We start from the raw sequence: 25,401 nt of genomic DNA on the forward strand, positions 1-25,401 counted from the left end.
GCAAGCTGACATTTGTAAAAGATCACTTTGGTTACAGAGTAGAAAATGGAGCAGATGGGGCCAGAAGAGAAGACGAGGAGACAGGAGGCCATTTAACAGTGGGCACGGGGTGAAGGCGACAGACCCGGGCTCTGTATTGCAGGAGGAATCAACAGGACTTTCTAATGTCCTGGAAGGTGGCAGGAAGGGGTCGGGGCAGTCAAGGAACACTCTTAAGAGGTTAAGAGGTGGGCTTAGCAGCAAAGCAGACAGCAATGCCATTTACTGAGCACAGGAATCTTGTAGGCGGGAGAGACGTGGGTAGTGCAGGGGAATGAAAAGTTAGGTTTCAGATCACTGAAGTCTGGGATGTCCAGTAGGTGCCCGACAAGAGACGCCAAGCAGGAAGTTGGCATTTAAATCAGGAACTCAGAGAGGCAGGCAGGCCCTGGCATATCCATCTAGAATCATCTTGAAGCCACGGGCCTGGGCGAAGCCAATAAGAGAGATGGCGTGGGCACAGAGGGGAGCCGGGCCTGCACTGAGCGTGGGGCACCCCCGTATGTTCTGGCGGCCCCCAGCTCTCTTCCACTGAAGCAACTTCTCTTCTGAACCCAGACTCCACTCTCAGTTACCTGCTGGTCAGATTTCAGCCGAGCTCCCTGACTCCGTGGCAGTATGGCCCGGGGCAGGTCCCTAGTCCTCCCCGAGACTTGGTTTCTCATTTATCAAATGTGGGAGAGCAGCCCCAGGTTCATGTGAGCATCGCACGAGGGATGTCTGAGGACCCCAGCTAGCACGCTGTGGGGCTAAACCCCTGCGAAACCGGGTGGTCCGGAGAGGCTGCGTGTGTTGGTAGTCCCGGACCTCGTACGTAGGAGGACCGTCGGGGAGACCCCATGCCAGGACGGCAGAGGGAATCCAGCCTGCCCACAGCTGGGCCTGGAGACCCAGTAGCCCAGGAGGAGATGGCTGCCTCATGTCCCAACCTCAGGGTCAAAAATTTAAAACCCCAAGCCCACCAAAACCATGGGCTGGGCTTGTCCCTGCCGTCACATGGCAAAGCTCACCAGCTTCTGCTAAGCGGAGGAAAAGGAACAGTAATTCTAGAAACTGGCGGCCATCAGGGGCGCTGGGGGGGCTCAGTCGGTTAAGCATCTCACTCTTGGTTTCGGCTCAGGTTATGATCTCAGGGCTTCGTGGGTTGGAGCCCCACATCGGGCTCTGTGCTGGCAGTGAGGAGCCTGCTTGGGATTCTCTCTCTCTCTGCCCCTCCCCACCTGGCACTGTCTCTGTCTCTCTCAAAATAAACAAATAAACTTAAAAAAAAAAAAAACTGGCCCCCACCAAATCCAATGATGTTTTTACTGCCCCAGGATGCTCTGTTCTGTGCAGCAGGCTTCCAAAGTGCTGCTGCTCTGTGCACAAGGGAGACGGGAGAGGGGTGCCTACAGACTCGAAGCAGGAAGCAGAGAAGGAAAACCCAAGGCCAGAGCATCCCAGTGGCTGTGACCTATGGGACCTGTTTCTTTCAAGGTCACGGAGCTGCCGATCTTAGAGGGCTGTCGCCACCCAGTCTAACCCCACGGACGGGTAGTGTCTCTCAGAGACCTAGCATCTATCCTGCCTTCCCTTCAGTAACAACCCTGAATCTCCTCCAGGGAGAGTTTCTCCCTGCCCCGCTGTGGCATCTCGGGGTAACTGGCATCACGGTGGCCACTTTCCTAGCCAGGGTCACCCATCAGCCTTCCTCTCCTGCGACCGTGTTATCCGCAGCAGGGCGACAGGATGACAAACCAACTAACGCACACTGCCCCCCGCCGCCCCCAAAAAAGACCACACCCTTGGTGCACATCCTGGATGCTGCCTAGAACCCCAACATGACCACGGGGTCCTCTGGCCTGGGTGACAGCGAGTCTCCCAGCTACCCAAAGGCTTGCAACAAATTCCTTTGTTAGAAATTCGCTAAAGTGAGCCAGACTCCAGTTTCTTTTGCAGACAAGTAAGAATCGTATGGGTTATCCGTGCCCTCCAGTTCGATTTTACGGGGGGCAGGGGGTGCGCGGGCGGGGGGGCGGGGGGGGCAGAGAAACTGATTCTCTGAGAAGGCAGGTAAGTTGCTGAAGTCAAAACCAGAATGCGGGTCTCTAGAACGGAGGATTCCCAAGCTCCCTTTTCTTACTTCCTCTTCTTTAAATGGGAATGATATCTCTTCTTGGTGGTATTAATATTATTACCAATAAAACAACAACTATAACAAGAGCTGGTGTTTTGGAGCCCTTAGGAAGAGCCAGCCACGGTGCTGAGCTTTTTAAAGTTATGTTCCATCCCCACAACATCGTAGCAAGGTAAGTTCCATTCTTACGCCCATTTTACAGATGAGGAAACTAAAGCAGAGGTCAGGTGAGTTGCCTGTGCTCGTGAGGCTGCAAACGGTAAGCTTCGAACACGGGCCTTTCTGCTCCTTGAGCCTGTGTACTGCTGGGTTTAAATAAGGTTATATGGATGATAGCCTGTGCCTGGCACTAGGTAAGAACTGAACATGTGGGCGCTGATTTCATTTTCAATACATTTTTAAAAATTTATAATTGTTCTTTGGAATGGATAATACAGGTGCTTGGCGGGAGATTTACAAGGTGCCAACAAGGCCCCAAAGGAAGTCCTCCTATCGCCTCTGTGCCTTGCCCACCCGGTTCTATGGCCCAGAGGCAAAGTCTGTCCCCAGGTTCTCAGGCCCCTCCTGGGGGCGAAGCACCGCATAGTAAAGACATGCTGCTGGGCGGCCTACCTCAGCTTAGCTCCCAGTCTCTGTGTCCAACTTGCAAGTGGAAAGAGGAGAAAATGCCAGTGCTCGCCCTTCCTTCCCTCCTTCCTTCCTCCCTTCCCTCCCTCCTTCCCACCTTCCCTCCTTCCTTCCTTCCCTCCCTCCCTCCCTTCCTTCCTCCCCTCCTTCCTTCCTCCCCTCCTTCCCTCCCTCCCTCCTTCCTTCCTTCCTCCCTCCCCTCCTTCCTTCCTTCCTTCCTTCCTTCCTCCCCTCCTTCCCTCCCTCCTTCTTTCCTTTTTTGACTATTAGATATTTAAAGGGCAGGAACATTCAGGGCACCTGGGTGGCTCAGTCAGTTGAGCATCTGACCCCTGATTTTGGCTCAGGTCATGATCCTAGGGTTGTAGGATCGAGCCCCATGTTGGGTTCCTTGCTCAACATGGAGCCTGCTTAAGATTCTCTCTCTCTCTCTCTCTCTCTCTCTCTCTCTCTCTCTCTCTCCCTCTGCCCCTCCCCTGCTCATGCATGTGCACACTCTCTCTCCCCCCAACATAAAATGAAATAAAGGACAGGAACGTGTGATGTGTGTTGGGTGTGTACTTGATATTTGTTGGGAAGCAGGACTGGGGGGCAGGGGGTGCTGTGGACATGGGCCCTGGGCCAGGCTGCAGGATGTGAACGTGGCCCCACTACTTTCTGGAGGTGTGACCTTGACCAAGTCAATATTCTTCTCCAAGCCTCTGTTTCTTCATTGATAAAATAAAGGCATTGACCTCAATGACCCCCAAGGTTCCATATTTGGTGGTGACTGTGGCAAACTGCAGGGTGGATAGAAGGAGGTGACTTGGCTCCTCTTTGTGCCCTATTCTCCCAAGAACAAGCCCAGGGATCTGGGAATGAGCTGGGGGACGGCTCGGGGCCCTCACCCACACCTTTCCCTCAGGCTCCTTCCACTTTGCCTGAATGAATGATGATGGACAACTATCTTCTTCCCCTCCCCATACCTGCACCCCCCACACCTGCGTCACAGACTTATCGTGGGCAGAGAAAATGCATCAAAACACAAGGCCAAGGCTCACTGTAGTTTCAAGCACCGCCTCCACTTACAGCTAAGTTCCTATTGACCAGGTGGCCCAGGTCCCCGGGCGTGTCCGTGTTCCGGATATCCACGTCATGGGGCGACACGTAAAGCTTTGTGTTGTTCCGGTCAAAGAACTCAACTTCCGTGAGACCCACCCAGGACGTATGGCCCCAGTTGGACAGGATTTCCATGGTCACGTAGACGGCATCTTCGATCTCTCCGCCTCTTGTTCTCAGTTTGTCCTTAACAAACATAAAAATAATGCTAACGGGTCAAAACACGACAGGCTGGATTCAGCTCACCGCTACACAAGTTATTTAGACACTCGGTGCCTCAGTTTCCCCATCCATACAATGAGGATAAGAACAGCACCCATTACATATAGTTATTACAAAGATTAAATGAGCTCATATTTGAAAAGCATTTGAAACAGTTACTGTGAATCCTGGCAGTTGGTATTTCCGTAAGAGTTTGCAAGTAACAAAAAAATGTTTAAAAGGCATCAGATCGTGGCTGAACGTGCTCTTCTCTTCCTCATTACCAAGTGTTCACGGCCTATCGGCTGAGTTGGGGAAGGTGTTATGGGCTAAATTGTGTCCCCCACCTCCCCAAATTCAGATGCGAAAGCCCTAACCCCAGTACCTGAGCGTGTTCCTATATTTGGAGACACGACCTTGAAAGAGGTAATTAAGTTAAAATGAGGCCGTGAGGGTGGGCCCAAATCCAATGTGAACCATGTCCTTAGAAGAAGGGGAAATCTGGGGGCTCCTGGGTGGCTCAGTCGGTTAAGCGTCTGACTCTTGATGTCTGCTCATGACGAGATCTCACGGTTTGTGAGTTTGAGCCCCACGTGAGGCTTTGCAACGATGGCACGGAGCCTGCTTAGAATTTTCTCTCCCTCTACCCCACTCATCCTCTCTTTCTCTCAAAGTAAATAAATTTTAAAAATTAAAAAAAAAAAGGGGGGGGGTGTAAATCTGCCCGGGAGAGACACCAGAAATGCTCATGCACACAGGAAAGATGGTGTTGAGACACCGCCAGAGGACGGCCATCAGCAAGGCAGGAGAAGAGGCCTCAGGAGCCATCAAACCTGCCCACACCTTGACCTTGGACTTCAGCCTGCAGAACTTGAGAGAAATACATCTCTGCTGTTTAGGCCACCACCCCGTCTGAGGTGTGGCTACCCTAGCAAATGAATTCAGATGACACCATCTCTCTGACAATCCCGTCAGGGAGACTAAGTGAGATACGGGTACTGGGGGAAGTCCCTGTCATGGGTCCTGGCCCCCCGTGTGTGCTCCCTGAGTGTCCACTTCCTCCCATGTTTTCCCTTCACTGATTTTAGCGCCGCCTCCTTCCTGGGCAGGCTTTCCGGTCCGAGGCCGCGTGAATGCCATCAATAAACAGCCACGCTGCGGAATGGCTTCCCGAGGCCCCTTCGGGCCCCGACTGCAGTGCTGGTCGCCACGGATCAGTCCCTCATAAAATGGTGCATTCCCTGCGTGCACATGCCCTCTGTTAATTAGCACTGGTAATCTGCAATGGTTCTGTGAGCAGGGAGTTGAGCAAATGAACAGCAACTGTTCCCTACTTACTTTCTTAATTAATAGCCAGCGAGACGTGCCATCGCCCTCAGCGTGTGTTTGGACGAGCCTTGATGGCCACGCGACGGGGATGGGGACGGGGAGGGAGGGAGGTCAGCTCCCAGCTCCCAGAGGGAACACAGGGCCCGCTCTTACCAGCAGACCCCGCAGGCACCGCCTGCTCTGGGCAGAGCCGGGTGGGGCCCTGGCCAAGGCCCTCTGCCGCCCTGGGCCCGAGTCCCAGACGCGAAGGACAGTGATGAACCGAAGCCGGCCTCGCTCAAGTGGGGCGGCAGGGGGAGGGTGAGGAGGCTAATGAGCTGCTCTGCCAGGTGAGCGGCGGGAGGCGTGAAGGGAGGTTCACCTTGGCTGCCGGCAGCAGGGGGAGGTCCAGATGGGAGGTGAGCTGCCTCGCAGAGGGGCCGGCGGATCCCACAGCCAGTGCAATCTAAAACGTGCGACGTCCTGCAGCGGGGCTTCTAAATGAAGCAGCCGGAGGGTCTACTAACTAAGGACGCGTCGCAACCTGCCAGCGTCTCGAGTCGATGGCCCCCCTGCTCCTGACTCGCTTGATTTAGGATCCCTCGTGGGGGTCTAAGGTAAATGCGGGTTGGCTGCTCCGGGTCTTCGCACTCCCTGCCCTCCTCTCTCGTGTCTCTTCTCAGCCATGACGATGGTCCTAGAGGGGGAAGGACCCCTTCTCGGCCCAAGGAGGAGCCCGACTGCTCCAGTGAAATAGCGTGGCCTGTCCCCTGAGTCACCGAGGGGTGGGGGTGGGGGGGTAGCTCTGTGATGGGTACGTGACCCAATCTCAGTTCTGTGCGTGGAAGAAATGCTCTTCGCTCCTGACTGTAGGGCCCGAGGCGATGAGGGCAAGGGGCGGTAACCGCTCTAGCTTTTGAGGGGTCCCAGGGAGACAGCAGAGCCGGGCCTGGGTGCTGAGGTGGGGACGGAGCACGAGGAAACGGCTGGCATTGTGGAGACACAGCACGAGCTGCTGGGTTGAGCCCCAACTGGTCCCCACTGTGGCGTTTGTTACAACAGTCTTTCATTTCCTTCGCTTCGTTGTAGAAGTCCGTTTGCCCTGGGTTTTCTGTTTCCTATAAAAAGACTTGATCAACCCAGGCTCTTTTTAACGTGGCTGACGCTTTATCACACTTAGGATCTTCATGGCTGAGAAAGCCACTGTTCCGTGTGGGTGGCAGGGGTGGGGGTGGGGGGCAAAGCTTTGACTCCTCTAGATTTTTCTAGATGTCAGACTTTCAACTGGTATTTGCCGGATCCTCCTCGCCTTGTGCCAGGCACTGAGGTGCCCACCCTCACAAAACGTTTTGTCCTCACAGCAGCCCATGGCTGCGGACTATTTACCCCGTGTGACAGCGACACCCCACGCAGGATCAGAGAGCTTAAGAGGCTGGCCTCAGGTCACATGCCGTCTAGATCATGGTGCCAGACTCAGAGACAGACTCCGGTCTAGGCCCGGCGAGGGGGCGGGGGGGGGGGTGGTTTCTGCCGTCACAGGAGTTTGACATGTGGCTCTCAGAGGGCTTTGAGTTAAGTCCTCATCGGCCAAGCGGAGGGTGGGTGACCGCTGTGCTGAAGAATCACAAGAGAGGCTGGACTCAACGAGGACAAACATCACCTTTTGCAGTTAACTGATTATATCCTTACCATTTTCATTCTGCGTAACCTCCATAACGATAATTCCCCTCCTTTGATACTACTGCTCTGTGCCGATATATCATACCTTCCCGATTAACTCCGTTATCATGAGACGTTTATGTTATTTCTGGTTCTTTTTTTTTTTTTTTTCCTCATTCTTCCCTACTTCCAATCACTCTGCAACAGAGATCTTTACGCCTATAGCTTTTTCTCGCTGTGGAGTGATTTCCTGAGGGGGTGGGGAAGCGGGATCGCTGGGCTGGGAGGACATTAAGTATTTCTACGGCTCTTCTTAAACCCGGTCTTTGTGCTTTTCAAGAGAGTTCCTTCCACCCGTTTCTATTGCTGCCAGCTGGGTAAGCCTGCTGTAACCCTGCAAGTCCAGAGCCTATCATCAAAAATAATCTGCAAACTCAGATATCAAATAGGACATTAAGGTTGCTCGAATCTGCATTTCTTTTTAAATTTTTTATGTTTATTTTATTTTGAGAGAGAGAGCGCGCGCGCCAGTAGGAGAGGGGCATAAAGAGAGGGAGACACAGAATCCGAAGCAGGCTCCAGGCTCCGACCTGTCAGCACAGAGCCCGATGCAGGCCTCGAACTCATGAACCGTGAGATCATGACCTGAGCCGAAATCAGATGCTTAACTCACTGAGCCACCCAGGCGTCCCTGAATCTGCATTTCTGGATTATCAGCGATGTTGGACATTTTCCTGTGGGTTTACATGCTATTTTATATTTTGCCTTTTGTGTGGACAGGCTCCTCTCTGCTGCAACATTTAGTGCCATCACATGTACATCTGGGTGCTGGGCAGGAGGAGGATGGAGACTCGGGCAGAGAGAGGTGAAGTTTACCACTGTGGCAGCCATCCCCCCCCCCACCCCTGCCCCGCAGAGAGATAATTGCCCCGAGGGGCCCTTCCTCCCTGACCTTTCGCGCGAGATGCTGGATGCATCTGGAAACCCCCCCAGAAGCTGAGCATCTCACCTCTGGATCCGGCACTGGCTCCTCTGTCGGTGAAACAGCCCTGCTGAGGCGGACAGAGTCGCTTTCGATGGCCTGGAGGACTTTCAGAAGCCTTTGCTGTTGTCTGAAATGTGATTTGGTTTCAGCAAACGGGTGGTAACAGATGGTATGCAACAGAGAGCGTGCCCGTCAGGGCCCCGCACTGGCTTTTCTATTTCAGAAGAAGCGGCGGTTTGAGGAGAGAGTACCCGCCCCGCACGCGGTTCAAAGGCGCACACAGGCTGTTTCCCCCCTTTATCATAACCACACAATTCGTGATCAAAGAAGAGGAAATTGGGGCAAGGCAGCCCGCAGACTCCCTCGGCTGGGCAGGGGCTGGAGCAGCGGGTGGCAAAGGACAGCAGGCGGGCGGAATCCAGTCCGCAGCCTGAGAGCTCAGCATGGTTTTTACCTTTTGAAGGGTTGTTAAGACAAACAAACAAACAAAAAGTGAAAAGCCCTACTCACTAGGGCATTCGCTGTGTGGCCCTTTGCTAAACACACGTTTGCTACTCCCGGCCTAGAGACTCACTTTGTACCTCTTGCTTCTGAGGATGTGGGCGTTCCCAACTCAGCAGAGTGTGGTTTGCAAACGCACCCCACGCGTGCGCGGTTTAAGGCTGCGGAGCCGCAAGACCCCGGAGCACCAAGGATCTTGAGGGTGGAAAATGCGGCTCCCGGTGGGGTGTGTGTGTGCTGCCTATAAACAGGACCGCATCAGGTGTGAGGTCGCCTCTGGCACCAGCCGGTGGGCGCAAGGGGAACCAGCGAGGGCTTACTTATGGCCACAGTGATGCACGGCCATGGTTTCCAGGCTCTGGGGTCTGTAGACTCCTAGAGGGATGGCTGAAATGGCCTGTTCAGAGTTTTTCTGCAAATCGGGGGAAGGAAACTCCTCTGTGGTGGACACAGACCCGGAGGGTGCACAGCTTGGCCCGGAAATTGCTCTTTCGTGCAGTGGAGAAAAAGCCCTCGTCCCTCTCCGGGCTGCTGCGGTCCCCGGCGGGGGCCCCAGCTTAGTGCCCAGCACGCCAGCTGGATTTCGGCCCCCCTTGCCCCTCAGACAGGCAAGGGCCTTCTGCCTAGACCACGGCGCGTGCAGCCCCACACGCCGGCCGGGGCAGCGGGGCTGTGGGCCACGCTCACCCTCCACCCCCCAGGCCAGCACCCCCTGCTGCGTGGCGTACTTCTGGGGAGGCCTCTGAGGAGGATGAAGTCTTACACCGGGCTGGACCGAATCCAACAGGCGTAGACACGTTTGCCGGGAACACATCGAGTCCGTTCCGGGCTTTCGGGCTGGAGGGGGAGGGAGGCTAGAGTGCCAGGGGGCAGTTTTACGGGGTCTGAATGAACACAGGAGGAGCAAAGCAAAACCTCAGCTAACGAGATCCTCATGGCTGCACTGCTGTGGGGCTCTCGGCTGTGTTTGGAAGCAGGCTCGGTACCTACCTGCTCCCCAGCAGGCCGATTCTGTCAATGGCTTCACGGACGACTGTGGTTCCCCCCGTGGCCCTGCACGGCTCCTGCGGGCTGGTCCTGCCAGTCGCCTCAGGGGTAGGAAGTGGCTGAGGACGGAGAAGCTTATTAGACTATTAGACAGGAGGAGGGAACAGGTATGAGCATAACAGCCTTTTCCCTGGGCTGATTAGATCCAGGATCCCTCCCCGCCCCACCTCCACCCGGGGCCATGATCTTTGCAAAGAGACAGACACGTCAGTTTCTTCTGATCCGGGAGGTCCCAGGAAGCAATCTCTTCAATCAGCTAAGGCAAACATTTTCTCTCCTCAAAGTCTTTCCCCATCTCAACCATACCCCTGCTCTGTTTGCTACAAAGTAACCAGACTCCGTGGAGCATTCCAGTAACATCCTTAGGGCCCTTTCATTTTTAATCCTCCTTCTCTTACATTTGTCATCTAAACTAGACACGTGCTCTGCTCTCTATCCGCAAGTGAGTTTAGTCGCCGGCAGCTCGGTGGGTTAGGGGTGGGGGGTGGTCAGGTCATCCAGAAATCCCCAGCCGTGCGGCGGGCAGGGCCGCAGACTGGTCAGATATGTCAGCTGGCAATGGCTCAGGATGACCGGGAAATAGAGACCAAGCAGGAGGGACGCATAAAGAAAACCACTATGGTGCTCTGGCGTCCTGCCCTGCCTACCTCCCTCTCCCGTGGGCGCTCTCTCTTCCCCTCCCGGCCTCACTCTCTACCCCCTACCCTCTTGTGTCCCCTTTGTGTTCCCTCTTCCCCCCACCAGTCAGGCTTCTGTCTTCCCGCCCCTGGGTCAGGCTGGGCTCATTCCCACTTCAGAGGGTCTCCTGTTGCTTCCACCTGGAATGCTGTCCCCTGTTGTCGGTTCATTCCCTAAGAGACGGGGCTCAGCTCAAACGGCACCTTCCCAGGGGCTCCCTTGGACCACACTTTCGGAGGCAGCAACCATCTATGATCTTTTACTGTCATCTCTCTCTGAAAGCACCTTGTTTATTTATGGCTTTACTTGATTGTTTTCTGGAAGTTCCACGAGGCCAGGGGCTAATCTGACCTGATTTAGCCACTCTGTATTCTAAGCACAGGGCACAGACCTGTGCACAATCTAACAAAGACGTTTCTGGGTGTCCCATTAATAATTCATGGGTCCCCCTTGTGTCTATTTGCAGGGGCTGTCTTGGCTGAGATAGGTCTGAGTGACCTAGTAGATACAGACGTTATTCATTTATTCAGGATACTAAGATCTGTTTTTGTGTTGTCTTGTCGGGAAACCAAAACGTAACAAGGAGCTGGAGTCCCCAGGCCTGGGTGAATTCCGGCTTCCACTCGTAACCTCGGGCAAGCTGTGCCAGCCCGGGTCTCCCCATCTGTGAAATGGGCAGGACAGCTGCCCAGGGAACACAGTGAGTGTCTGCTGGGACCACGTGGGGAAAGCCCTGTGGAGGCCACCGGGTGCCGTGGGGCACAGTGGGCACCGGGGTTTGCTGTGCTCAGGCCTTCACCAACCTCAGCGCTCTCTTCCTTCCCCTTCAGTAGACTGGTCCACGATTTTGCTGGTGGTCCCTCCGTGTCCTGGAATGAGGTAATCACACGATCTGAGGTCACAACAAAGCCAGGCGCTGTTGACTCCTCACTAACAGATGAGGGCACAGAGGCACGGGGGCTGTCTCGAGATCCTAGAGACACAAATGTCAGGGGCATGGGGGCCCAGGGTGGCTCAGTCGGTTGAAAGCCCGACTCTTGATTTCAGCTCAGGTCATGATCTCACGGTCATGAGATCGAGCCCCGCGTTGGGCTCTGTGCTGACGGTGCAGAGCCTGCTTGGGATTCTCTCTCTCCCTCTCTGCCCCTGCTCTGCTCGTGCTCTCTCACACACAGAAAGTAAATAAATAAACTTTAAAAAAATTTGTCAGAGGCAAAGGAGTGAGCTTGAGGAAGACAGACAATAGGGTGCTGCTCGATGAACGCCCCAGAGGGCAGCCCCTAACAGAGCCTGGGGAGAAACTGGTGGTGTGGACGGGGCCCCAGGCCTGTGGGCAGGCATACCTCTGCGCCTTCCAAAGACGTGACCTGAGTGAGCCACCTTGCTCTCTGGGTGCCATCAGTCACATGTAGGAAATGGGGCGATGAGACCAGGCCTGCCTGTTTCTGGCCGACTGGGGGCAACGAGTAGGACACGCTACGATAAAGGGCTTCGGCCGGTGAGGCGGTTTCTCGGCTGCTGAGAAAGGATGTGTGCACGGGGGCGTGTCCACAGTCTCCAGCTCCCGAAGGGTCCCTACTCCGCCCCACCATGTAGCTTCCTGCTTCTGGCTCAAAGCTGAAGGCAGTGGGCACCAAGCCAAACCCCTGCAGGGCCACGGAGGTCTCCTGAACAGGTGCAGTGGGTCAGGGGCAGGGCAACAGGAGGTGCTGAGGGCGGCGGAGGCCCGAGGGGCTCACGCTCTGGGGAATGAGGTCTTTCCGGAGAAGCCGGGGCTCTTGTCTACTCTAGTCTTTCCCTCAACCACCAGTTTGCAACCCTGGGCTGAGGCTTCCAGGGCTCGCCGGGAGGTCGGCAAGGATCAGAGGCAAACAGGCATTCACCTTTGGCCTTCGGAAATAAACAAAGAATGGAAGGAAGGTGACGAAATGGGCACTTGGGTAGGTCAGTGAGCGACTGCGCATCCAGCAGCGGACGAGCAGCTAGTCTGAGGTCAGGGACGCCCACAACGTCTCTCTCCTCACCGCGTGCTCTTTGCAAATGCTGCTCAGACACCACGGGGTCCCCGAGTAGCCTCCTGTGTGGTCCTTCCCCTGCGCCCCAGAACGCACCTGCAGTGGGCTGCTGGGGGCCTCCCCCTTTCTGCTGAGGAGCGCCCTCTGCAGGGCTTCGTTCTCCACCTGGATGGCCCTGAGCACAGCCGAGGCATCTTCCTCTCGGTCCTCAGCCTCGCGCACGGGTTTCCGGGTCGCTGATAGGGGTCTCTCTCGTCGGCTCCCGGGTCCTGCAGGCAGAAAACAGGGGGTGCTCCTTTATATATATATTATGTCATTGCATTCTCGGAGTGCAGCTCAAAAATCTATTAGACCCAAATTGAGAAGCACTCTATAAAACAACTGGCCTGTACCCTCCAAGAATGTCAAGGTCACGAAAGACAAAGAAAGCCTGGAGAGCTGTTCCAAATTAAAGGAGACTGGGCAGACATGGCAACAGAAGGCACTGGCGATCCTGGCACTGGATCCCGGGTGGGAAAACACTGCCATAAAGGACATTATGGCAGCAAGGGGAGAAATCCCAGTACAGTTTGCGGTTTAGACAACGGTATTATATTAATGCTAAATATTCAGAATTCCCTAAGTGTAACTGTGGTAATGTAAAATGAATGAATGCCCCTAGTCTTAGGAGCTACACGGTGCGGTGTTCAGGGGTAAAAGGGGCAATCTCAGATGGTTAAAAAGCACACACACACACACACACACATACGCACAGAGAGTACAAATATAAATCAACTAGGACAAGGGGTGCCTGGCTGGCTTGGTAGGAAGAGCCTGCAACTCTTGAGTCACTAGTCGTGAATCCAAGCCCCACGACGGGCCTAGAGCTTACTAAGAGAAAAAAAAAAAAAAATCAGATCAACTGATCAATCAATCAGTCAATTAACTGGGACAAAATGTTGACAACCGGTGAGTCGGGTTGGAGGATATATGGAGTGCCGTTTGTACATCCTTGCAACTTGAAGAGTGAAATCGCACCTAAGTAAAAGTTGTAAAAAAAAAAAAAAAAAAAAATTAACCCTCGCACAAAGTACCTATAAGCGAGAACATATGCTATCATGGAGACAGACGGGCATTTCGGAGTGGTTTGCTTTATTCTGTCTTGTTTTTCCACGGGTAACAAGAATTGCAAAGAATGTACATCTTAGTTGGAGAAAAAAGTATTGCGAAGCTGGGGTCGATTCCAGAAGTTCCAAGGAAAGGACAATCAGCTTCACACAGTGTAAAGCGACATATGCTAACAGCACCCCGTGAGACTGGCCGGATGAAATAAATTCCGGGATACCCACCTAACAAGTACTTTGGAGCATAAAAAGAAACACATACTCAACTATCTGCAGATGGAATGAGATGATGGCCTGAACTTGCTTCCTAATCATCTGGGCAGTGGCTGGGGATGTAGACGAAATGACACCGGCCACCAATTCATGATTGCCAAGGTCAGGTAATGGACACAACCGAGTCCCTATGACATCCTCCCAGTCACTTACGTGTGGACTCTTTCAATATTAAACAAACAAACAAACAAAAAATCTCCATTTAAAAACAGAACTCAAGATGTTTCTATTGGAATGCTTAAAGATGCTTCTACCTATTGAATTTCATCCCCTTGGCAAATATTTATTGAGTGCCGCTGTGTCAGGCTCTGTCCTTGGCACTGGGGACACAGCAGTGACCAGACAGATCAAGAACCTCGCCCTTGTATAGTAAGACAACAAGCCACGGAATAAGAAACAAAACAGAGTGTTAGACGTCAGAAAATGCTGTGGAAAAACAGGCAAAGCAGAACAGAGTGGGGCTGGAGGGTGGTGCTGTGCTCCAGGCACCAGTGAGGTGAGACCTGTGTGTGCTTTGTTACTGGAGCACCAAGGTGCAGCCAGGGAAACGGGTTCAGGAGGCCTAAGTGGGGGTGGGTGGGGCCAGGTCACTCAGGGCCTTGCTCTGAGTGAAATGGGGAGCCACTGCAGGTTCTAGGGCAAGGGAGTGCTTGACCTGACTTAGGCGCTGAGCGGGGGACAGACTGAATGAAGGGAGGTGGAGGTGACAGCAGGGAGACCAGGCAGTGGCGGAGGCGGGACACAGGCTGCTCAGATCCCGCGGACATAGTAAAGACAGGACCCAGGGATGTGGCTGGGGGAGAGGAACAGTTGAGCTGGGAAGGCTGTGGGTGGAGCAGGTTTGGGAGCAGAACCGTCGGGTTGCATGTATGCACCGTGCTGAAGAAGTGAATTCAACAGCAGCGACTGGACCGCATCATTTAACAGTGATGTCGAAGATAACCAAGTGGGAATTCACAGGTACGACCTCTTGGGATGCATAAAATAGCATCCATCCATCTTTACGACCTCGGTAAGCCATCCGGGTGGAGCACTGGGGGTTCCTGTTGGAGCGCGTGACCCTTCTGCTATGTTGTGTTACAGAACGTGGGGTCTGAAGGAGAGTTCTGGAAGCGACATCCAGAATGGCACCGGGAGGAGAGGCACGGAAACCCAGCAGCTCCGCTGGGCTGGCTTCCAGGACGGCCGGGCACTGGGTTGACGGGAGGCCGTGGGTTTTTATGGAAAAGCTAAACTAAAATGAACAGTATCAGTTTCCACCAGGCACGCAGGGAGTGGCTGTGAATTTGAATGCCCTGGGCCGGGGGCCACAGCCCAGCTCCAGCCAGCACCTGCCATATAGGGCTACACTCCTTTTTTTAAATTTTTTAATGTTTACTTATTTTTGGGAGAGAGAGAGAGAGAGACAGAGAGTGAGCGGGGGAGGGTCAGAGAGGGAGACACCGAATCCAAAACAGGCTCCTGGCTCTGAGCTGTCAGCACAGAGCCCAACACAGGGCTCAAACCCACAGACCGTGAGATCATGACGTGAGCTGAGGTTGGACACTTGACCGACTGAGCCACCCAGGCGCCCCCATGTAGGTCTACACTCTTAGCGTCGCCTTTTTTTCCCCCGAAGAAAAGCTAGAATCAGAAATCTATGTGAAATCCCCTGAATTTTCCCTGTTCATGACATAGCCTGGTTTTTAAGAAACCTTATGAAGGCCAACAGAACCCAAGGGGCTGGCCTACCCCAAGGCCACGACAAGTCCAAGCTGCTCTCCCACGAGGGTCAAGAGCACCCAAAGGAACCTCGCATGGCTGCAGATGGCCGGCCTGGGCCATAAACAGCAAGTGGGTCATTTTCTGACTTTGGTGTACTGTCCCCTCATCATTGCCCCGACGCCGCTCCTCAGGACAGAAAGGTAAGGGGCTGCCGGATAAGTGACCCGGGATTCTGCTCACCCCAGTCAAGGCTGCTTTATGGTCTCCCCTGGTTGCCCTTCTTCTCAGCGACCCAAACACCGAGCAGAAAGAACACAAGGGCTGGTAGCAGCTAGGGCTTAAGATGCTGATGGGGGTGGGGATCCTTGATGGAGGTGTGGAAATGCCCCCTTGGGGGGACGCAGGGGGCCTCGCGGGGCTCAGGTCCTGGAAGCAGCTGGGGGGAGGGGACTCGGTCTTGAGCTACACTGAAGCTAGAACTGAAAAATCCACACGGTCGCCCCAAGGGTGGCTGAAGCGGAAATGGGTTCCCGCAAGGCAAACGCATGAATGACGCAGGCTCTCGACCTTCGCTAGGCTGTGGAACGACACGCTGCTCTGGTAGAACAGCACAGCCCTGCCTCAGAGCCCACAGTCGTGGGGCAGGGATAGACACGGATCACGCAGGTGCACCGTGGACCTACCGGCAGGTGGGGGACAAGTGGCAGGGTAAAGGCTGGAGAGGATAGAGGGAGTGGACACTATTTGAGGCACTTGGTGAGGGAAGGCCACATCTGAGCGGAGACCTAAGGGCAGTGAGCCCTGTGACTACCCCTATGGCGGAGGGGGGGAGGGGGGTTGCTCCTGGCCAGGGAACAGCAGGTGCCAAGGCCCTGAGGTGGGCTGGGCTTGGGGGTTGGGTTCTCATGCAGCCCCGAGGCCACGTCAGCCCAACAGGCCTCAAGCTACAACCCGGGTGACTGGCTCGATGATTTTTGTCAAAGGAACGTATGGAAAGTCGTTTCGACCCCAGACCTTGTCGGTCTCGGTATTTGCGAAGAGCACCAAAGCAATGCTGTTTCCTCCATCAGCTGCAGTGCAGCAGGGCTAAAAAATTCAAGGCCCCTTCAGATGCTCTAGAGGATTCTATAAATAAGGGACCAAGGTCTATAAATAAGAGACAAGTGTGCCCAGGCTCTAACAGTGGGGGTGAGAACCCCCACGTTGGTGGAAGGCTCAGGCAGCACCAAGACCAGCAGAACAAAAGCTCCTTCTCCATTTCCTGCGCGGAGCGCTTATAAAGTCGGTCTACAAGGAGCTGTGTGGTGCCCCTGCCTTGTTACCGTCTTTACGTGCGCAGGTGGCCCGTCCTCTCGTGCCTCAGTGGTCTGGGGCTGGGGAGGAACGGTGCACCCGAGTCTAACCCTCTGTCCTCGGTCGCTGCACCCCTGTGCTCGCCTCTTCTTGGAAAAGCATATCGAGGACGGCGTGTTCTTCCAGTGGGGTCCAGTTCTGCCTACACAAACGCTTCTGCCCCAAGCGAATTTCACTGGGGAGGGAATGCTCCCCTGGCAACAGGATCATCTCCAGCTGCCTGTGCCCTCTGAGTCCTATTATGCTAAGAAGACGCTTTGAAAAATGAAATCACCCTCTTCCCGAGTGAAGGTCAACCCTGCAGCTCCGTTCCCAGAGCTTTCCCCGCCCGTGGTTTCCGAGAGACGTCTGCACACGGTGCCGGCGTCCTCCTGAACCCCATTTCTGCTGACCAGCTTGTGTTTACGGTGCATTTCCTCACGACACACGAGGCGGCCACCTTTTAACTCGTTTTGACGCTCTCATCGCTCACTTGGGTGAGCCAGCTTCGCACCAGCCTGAACCCCACAGGGGGGTGGATTTATTTTCATCACACACCTAGAGAATGGCAGATTTATTCACACAATAAATTTGTGCCACCAGCAGGAACCAAATTGCACATTTTAATTTATCCCACACTGCTCTTTTCTGGTGGAAAACCATCCCTCTTCTGGTCACTTCACTTTCTCTTCCCTTCACCGAAATTTGCCTTTTTTTTCTCTCTTACAGAGAAACAAAGAGCATATCAACATGGGAGATTTACCACGAATACAACACGTGTCACGAAAGAAGACAGGGGGATGCGGGGCTCCCGGTGAACTCACGAGCCAGGTAACTTGCTCCCATCTGCCAGCCGGGACTCCAAAAAACGCAAAGTCAGAGTCTCTGCAAAATTATCCCTTACCGCATGTGTGGGACCTTTGAGGTCACCTGGGAATCCACTGGAAGGGCAGATACTACATCTGCGAATAACAAGGGTCTATCGTAAAGATCATAAGCCAGCAGCCCACAGGCCAAAACCACCTGCAGATATGTGTTGTGTGACTTCTACTATTTTTTTTATTGGACATAGATGCTAAGCTTTTTTTTTTCTTTTTTTTTTTTTTTAAAGAGGAAATCCACCTGATAATTAGAATTCCTGGAGTTTCTTGAAAAATCATAGGAACACAGGGTGCCTGGGTGGTTCTGTCAGTTAAGCATCCGCCTTGGTTTTGGCTCAGGTCATGATCTCATGGTTTGGGGGTTCAAGACCTACATCAGGCTCTACACTGACAGCTGCAGAGCCTGCCTGGGGTTCTCCGTCTCCCTCGGTCTCTGCCCCTCCCCCACTCACTCTTTATCTCGCTCTCTCTAAATAAATAAACATTTAAAAAAAAATCCTGGGGCGCCTGGGTGGCGCAGTCGGTTAAGCGTCCGACTTCAGCCAGGTCACGATCTCGCGGTCCATGAGTTCGAGCCCCGCGTCGGGCTCTGGGCTGATGGCTCAGAGCCTGGAGCCTGTTTCCCATTCTGTGTCTCCCTCTCTCTCTGGCCCTCCCCCGTTCATGCTCTGTCTCTCTCTCTGTCCCAAAAATAAATAAACGTTGAAAAAAAAAAATTAAAAAAAAAAAAAATCCTATGATCTGGGAACCTCTGACCAGACGGCTTTCCCATGTGGGGATCATATGCTGGAGTTGGGTAGTGGGGCCCCCTTTAGACGGGTTATAAGCCCTCTGGGTTCTACGGGGCACCCCTACTCCCTATGGTCACATGACCATCAGCTTGGAGACTGTGCACTTACTTGCGTGGCAAAAGGTCCAGGGTAACAGCTGACTTAGCCCTGTTTTGTCCTGAGATGCCCACACTCGTCCCTAAACTCCTGAGACCGGGTGGCTTAGTTGGCTAAGCGCTGGACTTTGGCTCAGGTCACGATCTCACAGTTCGTGAGTTCGAGCCCCACATCAGTCTCTGCTGTCAGTGCATAGCCCGCTTTGGATCCTCTGTCTCCCTCTCTCTCTGTCCCTCCCCTGTGCTCTCTCTTTTTCTCTCTCAAAAATAGCAAATAAGCATTAAAAAAAATAAAACACAATAACATCCTGAGATGCCCACACTCGCCTCTAAAATTCAACTGGCAGGTGGGAAGGGGGGGCTACACCCGGCACAATGGTCTACACCTGAGTACTCAACCCTCCATGCAGCTGACGACAGCACAGCCTCACCAGGCCACACGCTTCCCATGACCTAAGAGGCTGTGACCAGTGTCCACTAACTCCTCCCCTCCCTGGCCCCCCGATGCAACATCACTCACCGAGGGGTGGAGTCTATTTCTCCAGCTGGGCTCAGCTTGGTGACTTTCTTTGGCCAACAGACCACTGGACAGTCAAGACCAAGCAGAGTCTGCAAAAAGCACTTACACGGGGGCGCCCGGGTGGCTCAGTCGGTCAAGGGTCCGACTTCAGCTCAGGTCATGATCTCACGGTCCGGGAGTTCGAGCCCCGCGTTGGGCTCGGTGCTGGCAGCTCAGAGCCTGGAACCTGCTTCAGATTCTGTGTGTGTCTGTCTCTCTCTGCCCCTCCCCCACCCATGCTCTGTCACGCCAGGGACTGGCTGTCCGAGACCATCCAGCCCAGGCGGCCACCAGCTCCCTCTGGAGCCACCCAGCCCGTCTGAGCAAAAAAGGGCTGTTGTTTCAGCCACCGCATTTTGGGGTAGTTTGTTGGGCGGCTATAAATAGCTGATACACATGGCTTGTCAAGGCCTGTGTTCTTCTGTCTCGAGAGTGTCTCCGGGCCTCTCCGTGGGCAGGTGCTGTCTGTGACTCAAACACTCATCACGTTACTGCCGTCTCTTTTCTCAGCCCCGGGAATGCACGTGGTTTCCGAGGAAGGCAATGAGGGCTCCCCGCGCCACCCTGACTACGTGACTCCGCTCCTTCCTCCGGGATCATAACAGCCCTTTGCTCCACGCCCTGCCTCTGGAGCATCTTTAGCAAAATGTCCTCGGTGCTTAATTTGCACATGAAATGAAGAGCAGTTTGCTTTTGTCTTTCCTGTAAGGGGAACACCATCACAGCGCCCATGTTTTCTTCGGGGGAACCAGCCCTTCCCCTCTCTTCTCAGGCTACAGAGTTTGGACGGATCTGACCCTGCTCCTCGCCCAGCCTTTCCCTGTGACCACGGAGATTGGAGATGCGTTCAGGGGAGAGCTGGTTCCTGGGCTCTGCTGAATTATTAGCAAAGGAGCAGTTCCTTTCTCTAGGGCTGCTGGGCCAGCAAAAAGAGAGCCTAGAGGCCCTGGGGGCCATCCGTGGGCCATGCCTGAGACTAGAGATGTGGTTCTCAAAGTGTGATCCCTGGATTGGTAACCTCAGCATCATCAGAATTTGTTACAGGATCAAAATACTTAGGCTCCAAGATGCACCGAAGTAGAAACTGGGGCTGGGTCCAACAATCCATGTTTTCATTTGCTTGGCAAAGAATTCTGATGCACATTCCAAGTTTGAGACCCTGCTGGACTGGAGGAGAGAGGAGCTAAGTGATGAAGAAACAGCTTCCTGGTGATATCATCCGGGCACCTAGATCCCACCATGCCTGACGTCAAATCTATAGTCCTGGACTCTCCAGGTCTGTGAGCAATACATTTTCCTTTGTTGCTTTAGCCAGTTTGGATTTCTGTCACTTGCTATTAATAATGAACACGGACTAACTACTAACTATAAGATTCTGGACTTTGGCAGAGTGGTCTTTCTGCTGCTGGTACCTGACAGAAATGCTAAGTACAGGGCTGTCAGGGTCCTCTAATTCAATCACACTGAGGGTGTTACTTTATTTCTATGGTTGGCAGCTTGTCTGAGAAAAGTGGTTCAGATATATCACTTCCCTAGAGCATTCTGACAACTTTGACAGTAAACTTTGTGCATTAAAGACTAATGTTCTTTCACCCTCAATAGGACAACAGGTCTCTGGAAGTCTCCTGGGTAGAGATGGGAGTAACACAGGACATGAGGTCCCTTCATTAGAACCAGGACAGTTACAGTGACAGAGGGGAATAAGCTCTCATGCATCATACGCATTTAATTGACACAAATTCAATTTTATGACCTTGGCCAAAATAAAAGGGGCAAGGGGGGAAATAACTCTACAAAGAGTACGGGCAACAGGTTGTACTTCTGGTAACGTTAATCTGGACCCAACTCTTCCTTAGAGCACAGCTAGAAAAGCTGGCCCAAGTGTTATACAAACCTGATTGAAAAAAAAAGACATTTGTTGGAAGGCATGGAGAATGAACAGGGCCAAAAGAAGGCAGGAGAAGGAAACCCAGAGAGGTGAACCCACAAGGAGCTGTTGACTCTTGAGTGAGCCGCTGCTAGCTGGGAGGCTGAGCGGAGCTGGTGACAGACTTGGGGTCACAGCCTGAGAGTCAGGGTGACCTGGCAAAAGCCAGGATGGAAGGGCACAGAAAGGTTAACAACATGGGCAGTCCAGATCGCTACTGTGTAAAATTAAGAATAATAGTGATAATAATGACGATGCCGTCACCCAGTGAGGTTTAAAATCTAGAGAGAATTAAACAGCATGACAATAATAGCATTTAAGTTGGGAGGGGAATAAATGGAGTTACAGAGTTGTAAGGTCCTTTCACTGGGTGAGAAGTGGTAAACTTGCTAATTTAAAGTAGACTCAGGTAAGTCAAGAATGCATGTCGCAATCTCAGGTGATGACTGGAAGGATAATAAAAGAATGTATAACTAACAAGCTAATAGAGAGAGAAAGGAGGAATAACAGAAAGTAATCAGCTCAAAAGAGGGCAAGAAAGGAGAGAAAGAGGAACATAAAACAGGCAGAGCCAATAAAAAGCAAACAATACGGTAGTAGATTTAAACTCAAGTATATCAGCAATTACATTAAATGTAAATGGACTAAATGTGCCCATTAAAACACGTAGATTGTTAGAGGATAAAAATAAAACCCAATTACATGCTGCTTATGAGAGACAAACTTCAACGTAAGGAAGGAGAGAGTTTCAGAGCAAAGGAGGAAAGAAGATACACCATGTAAACACTGACCGAAAGAAAGTTGGTGGGCTTTAGGGCAGAGAGCATCACTAGATTGAAAAAGCGACAATGCGGTGATAAAAGGTTCCATTCACCATGGAGATATAAAGAGGCTGATTTGTGCGTGACCCTCAAAAGCCCGCCCCACAAGTACAAAGCATATAAGCAGTCCAGATTGTGCCTGGAAGGGGTGATTTGGTTTGAAGTCACTGTCTCGTCAGGAAGTCTCAGGTTCCTTGTGCCTCTGGGGATGTGAACACCCAGCACCCTGAGCACAATGCCAGAGTCTAAAAACACACATTTTCAGGGTGCCTGGGTGACTCAGTTGATTAAGCATCCGACCTGGGCTCAGGTCACGATCTCACAGTTTGTGGGTTCGAGCCCCGCGTCGGGCTCTGTGCTGACCGCTCAGAGTCCGGAGCCTGCTTCGGATTCTGTGTCTCCCTCTCTCTCTGCCCCTCCCCCATTCACTCTCCATCTCTCTCTCTCAAAAATAAACAAGCATAAAAAAATTTTTTTTTAATAAATAAATCAATAAAAAATAAATAAAAACACAGTTTCACTGCAACCCAGACCCTAGACAGAGCCAACTGCTTCATCTGGGTCTCAGCCAAGGAGCTGGGATTGTTCCCACCCTGGAGGAGAGACGATGCTCTGGGGTTGCCTACATATATACACATACATGCTGCCCTTCAGCATCAGTCTGACAGATTTCCAAGGGTTTCTTTGGCCACCTGCACTTCTGACCTTCAGAACATAATCCCCGTGTGAAAAGTGGCTCCACCGTAATCCCAGTGCGAGGGTGGGGACAATGCCACGGTTTTCAACTTTCCTTTCTTCAAATGTGGCTTATGTAGGGGCCAAATGTATTTGACAGGCTGAGCTCCAAATCTGTTCAAAATGAAGATCCCATTACCTCAGACAGGGTCCTCTTTCGGGGAGTCGATGGGACAAATCGCTCTAAGAACCAAATACCAGAGACAGCGGGTGATCTGACTTTGATCAGATGGCCCAGTGACACACATTTTTTATATGCATCCACGATTCTTTGCCACGGAAGCTCACAGCCACAACTGGACCGCCCTCACGTACCCATTTGTTCACCCCCTGGCTTCATCGTGTTTTCTCTACTCTCGTTTTCTCTTCACCCTCACTTCCTCAGGTATGTGTTCGTCTCATGCCACAGGTTATATGTAGTATGTTAAAATATGCCAGAACGTTCTGGAGAATGGCCGATGATAGACTGATTAATTAATTAAGCTCTGCTTCTCAAAATGTTGTCCATGAAGGTCTGTGTTATGGGTTGAACTGAGTCCCCATAAAGGATGCTGGGGTCCTAACCCCCAGGCCCTGTCAACGTGACCTTCCTTGGAAATGGGGTTATTTGCAGATAATTGGGTTAATATGAGGTCGCGAGGGTGGACCTTCATCCAATATGACTGATATCCTTATAAAAAGGGGAAATCTGGACACGTAGACAGATGCCCACGCAGGAGAGCGCCACGTGAAGGCTGGCGTTCCACTGCCCCGAGTCAAGGGACCACCGGGAACTAGAAGGAGGCCCGGCACAGATTCTGCCCTAGAGCCTTCAGAAGGAACACGGCCCTGCTGACACCTCAGTCTTGGACTTCCGGCTTCCAGACCTGTGAGGCGATACATTTCTGCTCTTCGACTCGATCAGACTGTGGCATTTTGTTACAGCAGCAACCGTAGGAAACTAAGACGCTATTCAAAATTGTTTTAGTTGATGCACTAAAATTTTGTTCAGCTTGGAGAATATTAACAGTTATATGCTGACATCAATGAGAATTAGAAAAAAAAAGTATCTCCTGTGACTCAGTTCTGTGATTTCAGGCTTGTTTTCGGTTCGGACCGGCCCGACGTGGGTACGTCGTAAGCGAGTCACATTTTAGCGGGCACGCGAGGGGCCATGCGGTGGCGTGGCTAAGAAAACAGACTCTGAAGCCAGGTTTTCAAGCACTGGTTTCGCCACTCGCTGGCTGTGTGACTTTGGACAGACTCCTCAACCTCTCTGTGCCTTGGTCTCCTCTGTGAAATGGTGTTGCTAACAGCATCCGCCGCCCGGGGTGGTTTAGATGATTACACGCAAGATGACATGCGTGTTGTAAAACATGCCGCTTTCGGTTCAGTGCTTTGTAAATGCCGGCTTTTCGCTTTATTACCCAGACGCGGGACATCTAGTGATCGCAGCACATGCATGAGGGAGGGGAGTGCCAGTGAGCCCAGCAGGACAGACCAGACTTCTGTTTCCTGAAGCTGCGGTTAACGGAGCCAGTTTGGGTGTCGGACAAACAGCATCACGCGGGATTTACCATCTGCACCCTCCACGTGCTGTTGGCCCTCCAAGAGCTGACGGGGCCCTTATCTCGTCCCCTGGCCCCCCTCTCTCTCTCTCTCTCTCTCCTTCCCAGCTTCTTGGTCCTTCATCCAACCAAAGCAGATAGATCCAAAACTCACCACGTTTTTCTGACATCTTACATGTTACATCTGACTCTTCACCCCTGTCGACTACATCTCGAAAGACCTATTTACAAATATGGCCTCTCCAACCCTATCGGCGGCTGTGACCTTGGCATGCGCTTGTCAACATATCACTTCTGCAGTGATTCCCTTTCCACGTCTACCTTCCTCGGGTCCCCCCAGTGCAAGCATCTTTCTAGGCTCTGGCTTTTGCCAACAAGTCCCAGGAGCCAGTTTGGTCCTAACTCCGCCCACTGGATTCTGGCTCTTCGTGTGGGTAGGACGCAGACGACTCCACCACCCGCAGCCTCTGTCTGGTTGTGGTTCGGGGTCACTCCCCGCTGAGGCAGGACGCAGATCAGACCCAGCCTTCCTGCGGTGGGCTCAGCACTGAATACTACCTGTCCAGATCCAGCGGCCTGGCTTACTTAGGTCTCCCTTGCTCCCTTGCTAGATCTCAGGACCTGCACCAGCCACGTGACAAGCCAGGGAGTCCCCCATCACTGCCGGGTCTCGGCTCTGCCGTCCTCTCACGGCAGGCTCCCCACCGCCCAGCTCCTTGCCCTTGGTTGTTCAGGATAAATGGCACAACTAGTCTGATATGCTTACAACAGACTCCTCGGTTGCTGTCAGGAATCCGGCCACTGGTAAGACTCAGAGACGAGCCACCACCTTCCCCCATCCTCTAGTCCCACATCCACCCTGGCTCCCGACAAGCCACACTCCATGTGGCAGCCACAGGGACCTTGTTCAAATATAAAGCAGGTCAGTGCCAAGTCCCTCCCCCGGCCCCTGCTCACTTCTGTGACCCCTCACCCGCCACGCTCTGGCCTCCAGCCTTCTTTCTTATTCTTGAGCCAACTGAGCAGCTCTTTCCTACCTCAGGGCCTTTGCACAGGCTTTCCCTTCTGCGAAGGGCTAGTCCTTGACCTCATCCAGGCCTCAGCTCGTGTCCCCCCTCCTTGGAGAGGCCTCCTCTGACCATGCTGCCAGCCTTGGTGCGGTTGCTGTCTTGGTGGTAGCTGTTACCGCCCATCTTCGTGTTTGGTATCTAGCCCCACCCGCCGAAATATCAACACCAAGAGAGCAGGAAAAGCGTGTTGCTCACTGGATCACCAGGCCTGGATCAGGGGCCGGCACACAGCGGGTGCTCAGCACACAGGTTTCTGGTGAGGTCAAAAAGACAACAGATGACCTGCTGC

At 53.0% G+C, this 25,401-nt stretch overlaps 1 protein-coding gene across 4 annotated transcripts in view; it reads right to left on the bottom strand.

The window, feature by feature from the left end:
- Positions 1 to 25,401, bottom strand: part of KATNIP (katanin interacting protein) — a 193,512-nt gene that overhangs the window by 61,705 nt on the left and 106,406 nt on the right. For 3 of the 4 annotated variants that reach the window (XM_047087184.1, XM_047087186.1, XM_047087187.1), the window contains exons 10-14: positions 12,371 to 12,543; positions 11,063 to 11,128; positions 9,525 to 9,640; positions 8,058 to 8,160; positions 3,851 to 4,066 (exon numbers count right to left, since the gene is read on the bottom strand). In XM_047087184.1, the coding sequence (XP_046943140.1) occupies positions 3,851 to 4,066; positions 8,058 to 8,160; positions 9,525 to 9,640; positions 11,063 to 11,128; positions 12,371 to 12,543 (674 nt within the window). The remainder of the gene's footprint in view (positions 1 to 3,850; positions 4,067 to 8,057; positions 8,161 to 9,524; positions 9,641 to 11,062; positions 11,129 to 12,370; positions 12,544 to 25,401) is intronic. The other variant, XM_047087185.1, reaches the window with a different exon arrangement.

The sequence above is a fragment of the Lynx rufus genome, unplaced genomic scaffold, assembly GCF_022079265.1.
Source record: "Lynx rufus isolate CCGP_SWC_20201006 ecotype Redwood Valley unplaced genomic scaffold, mLynRuf1.p SCAF_23, whole genome shotgun sequence".
In the NCBI taxonomy this organism is placed as follows: Eukaryota; Metazoa; Chordata; class Mammalia; order Carnivora; family Felidae; genus Lynx; species Lynx rufus.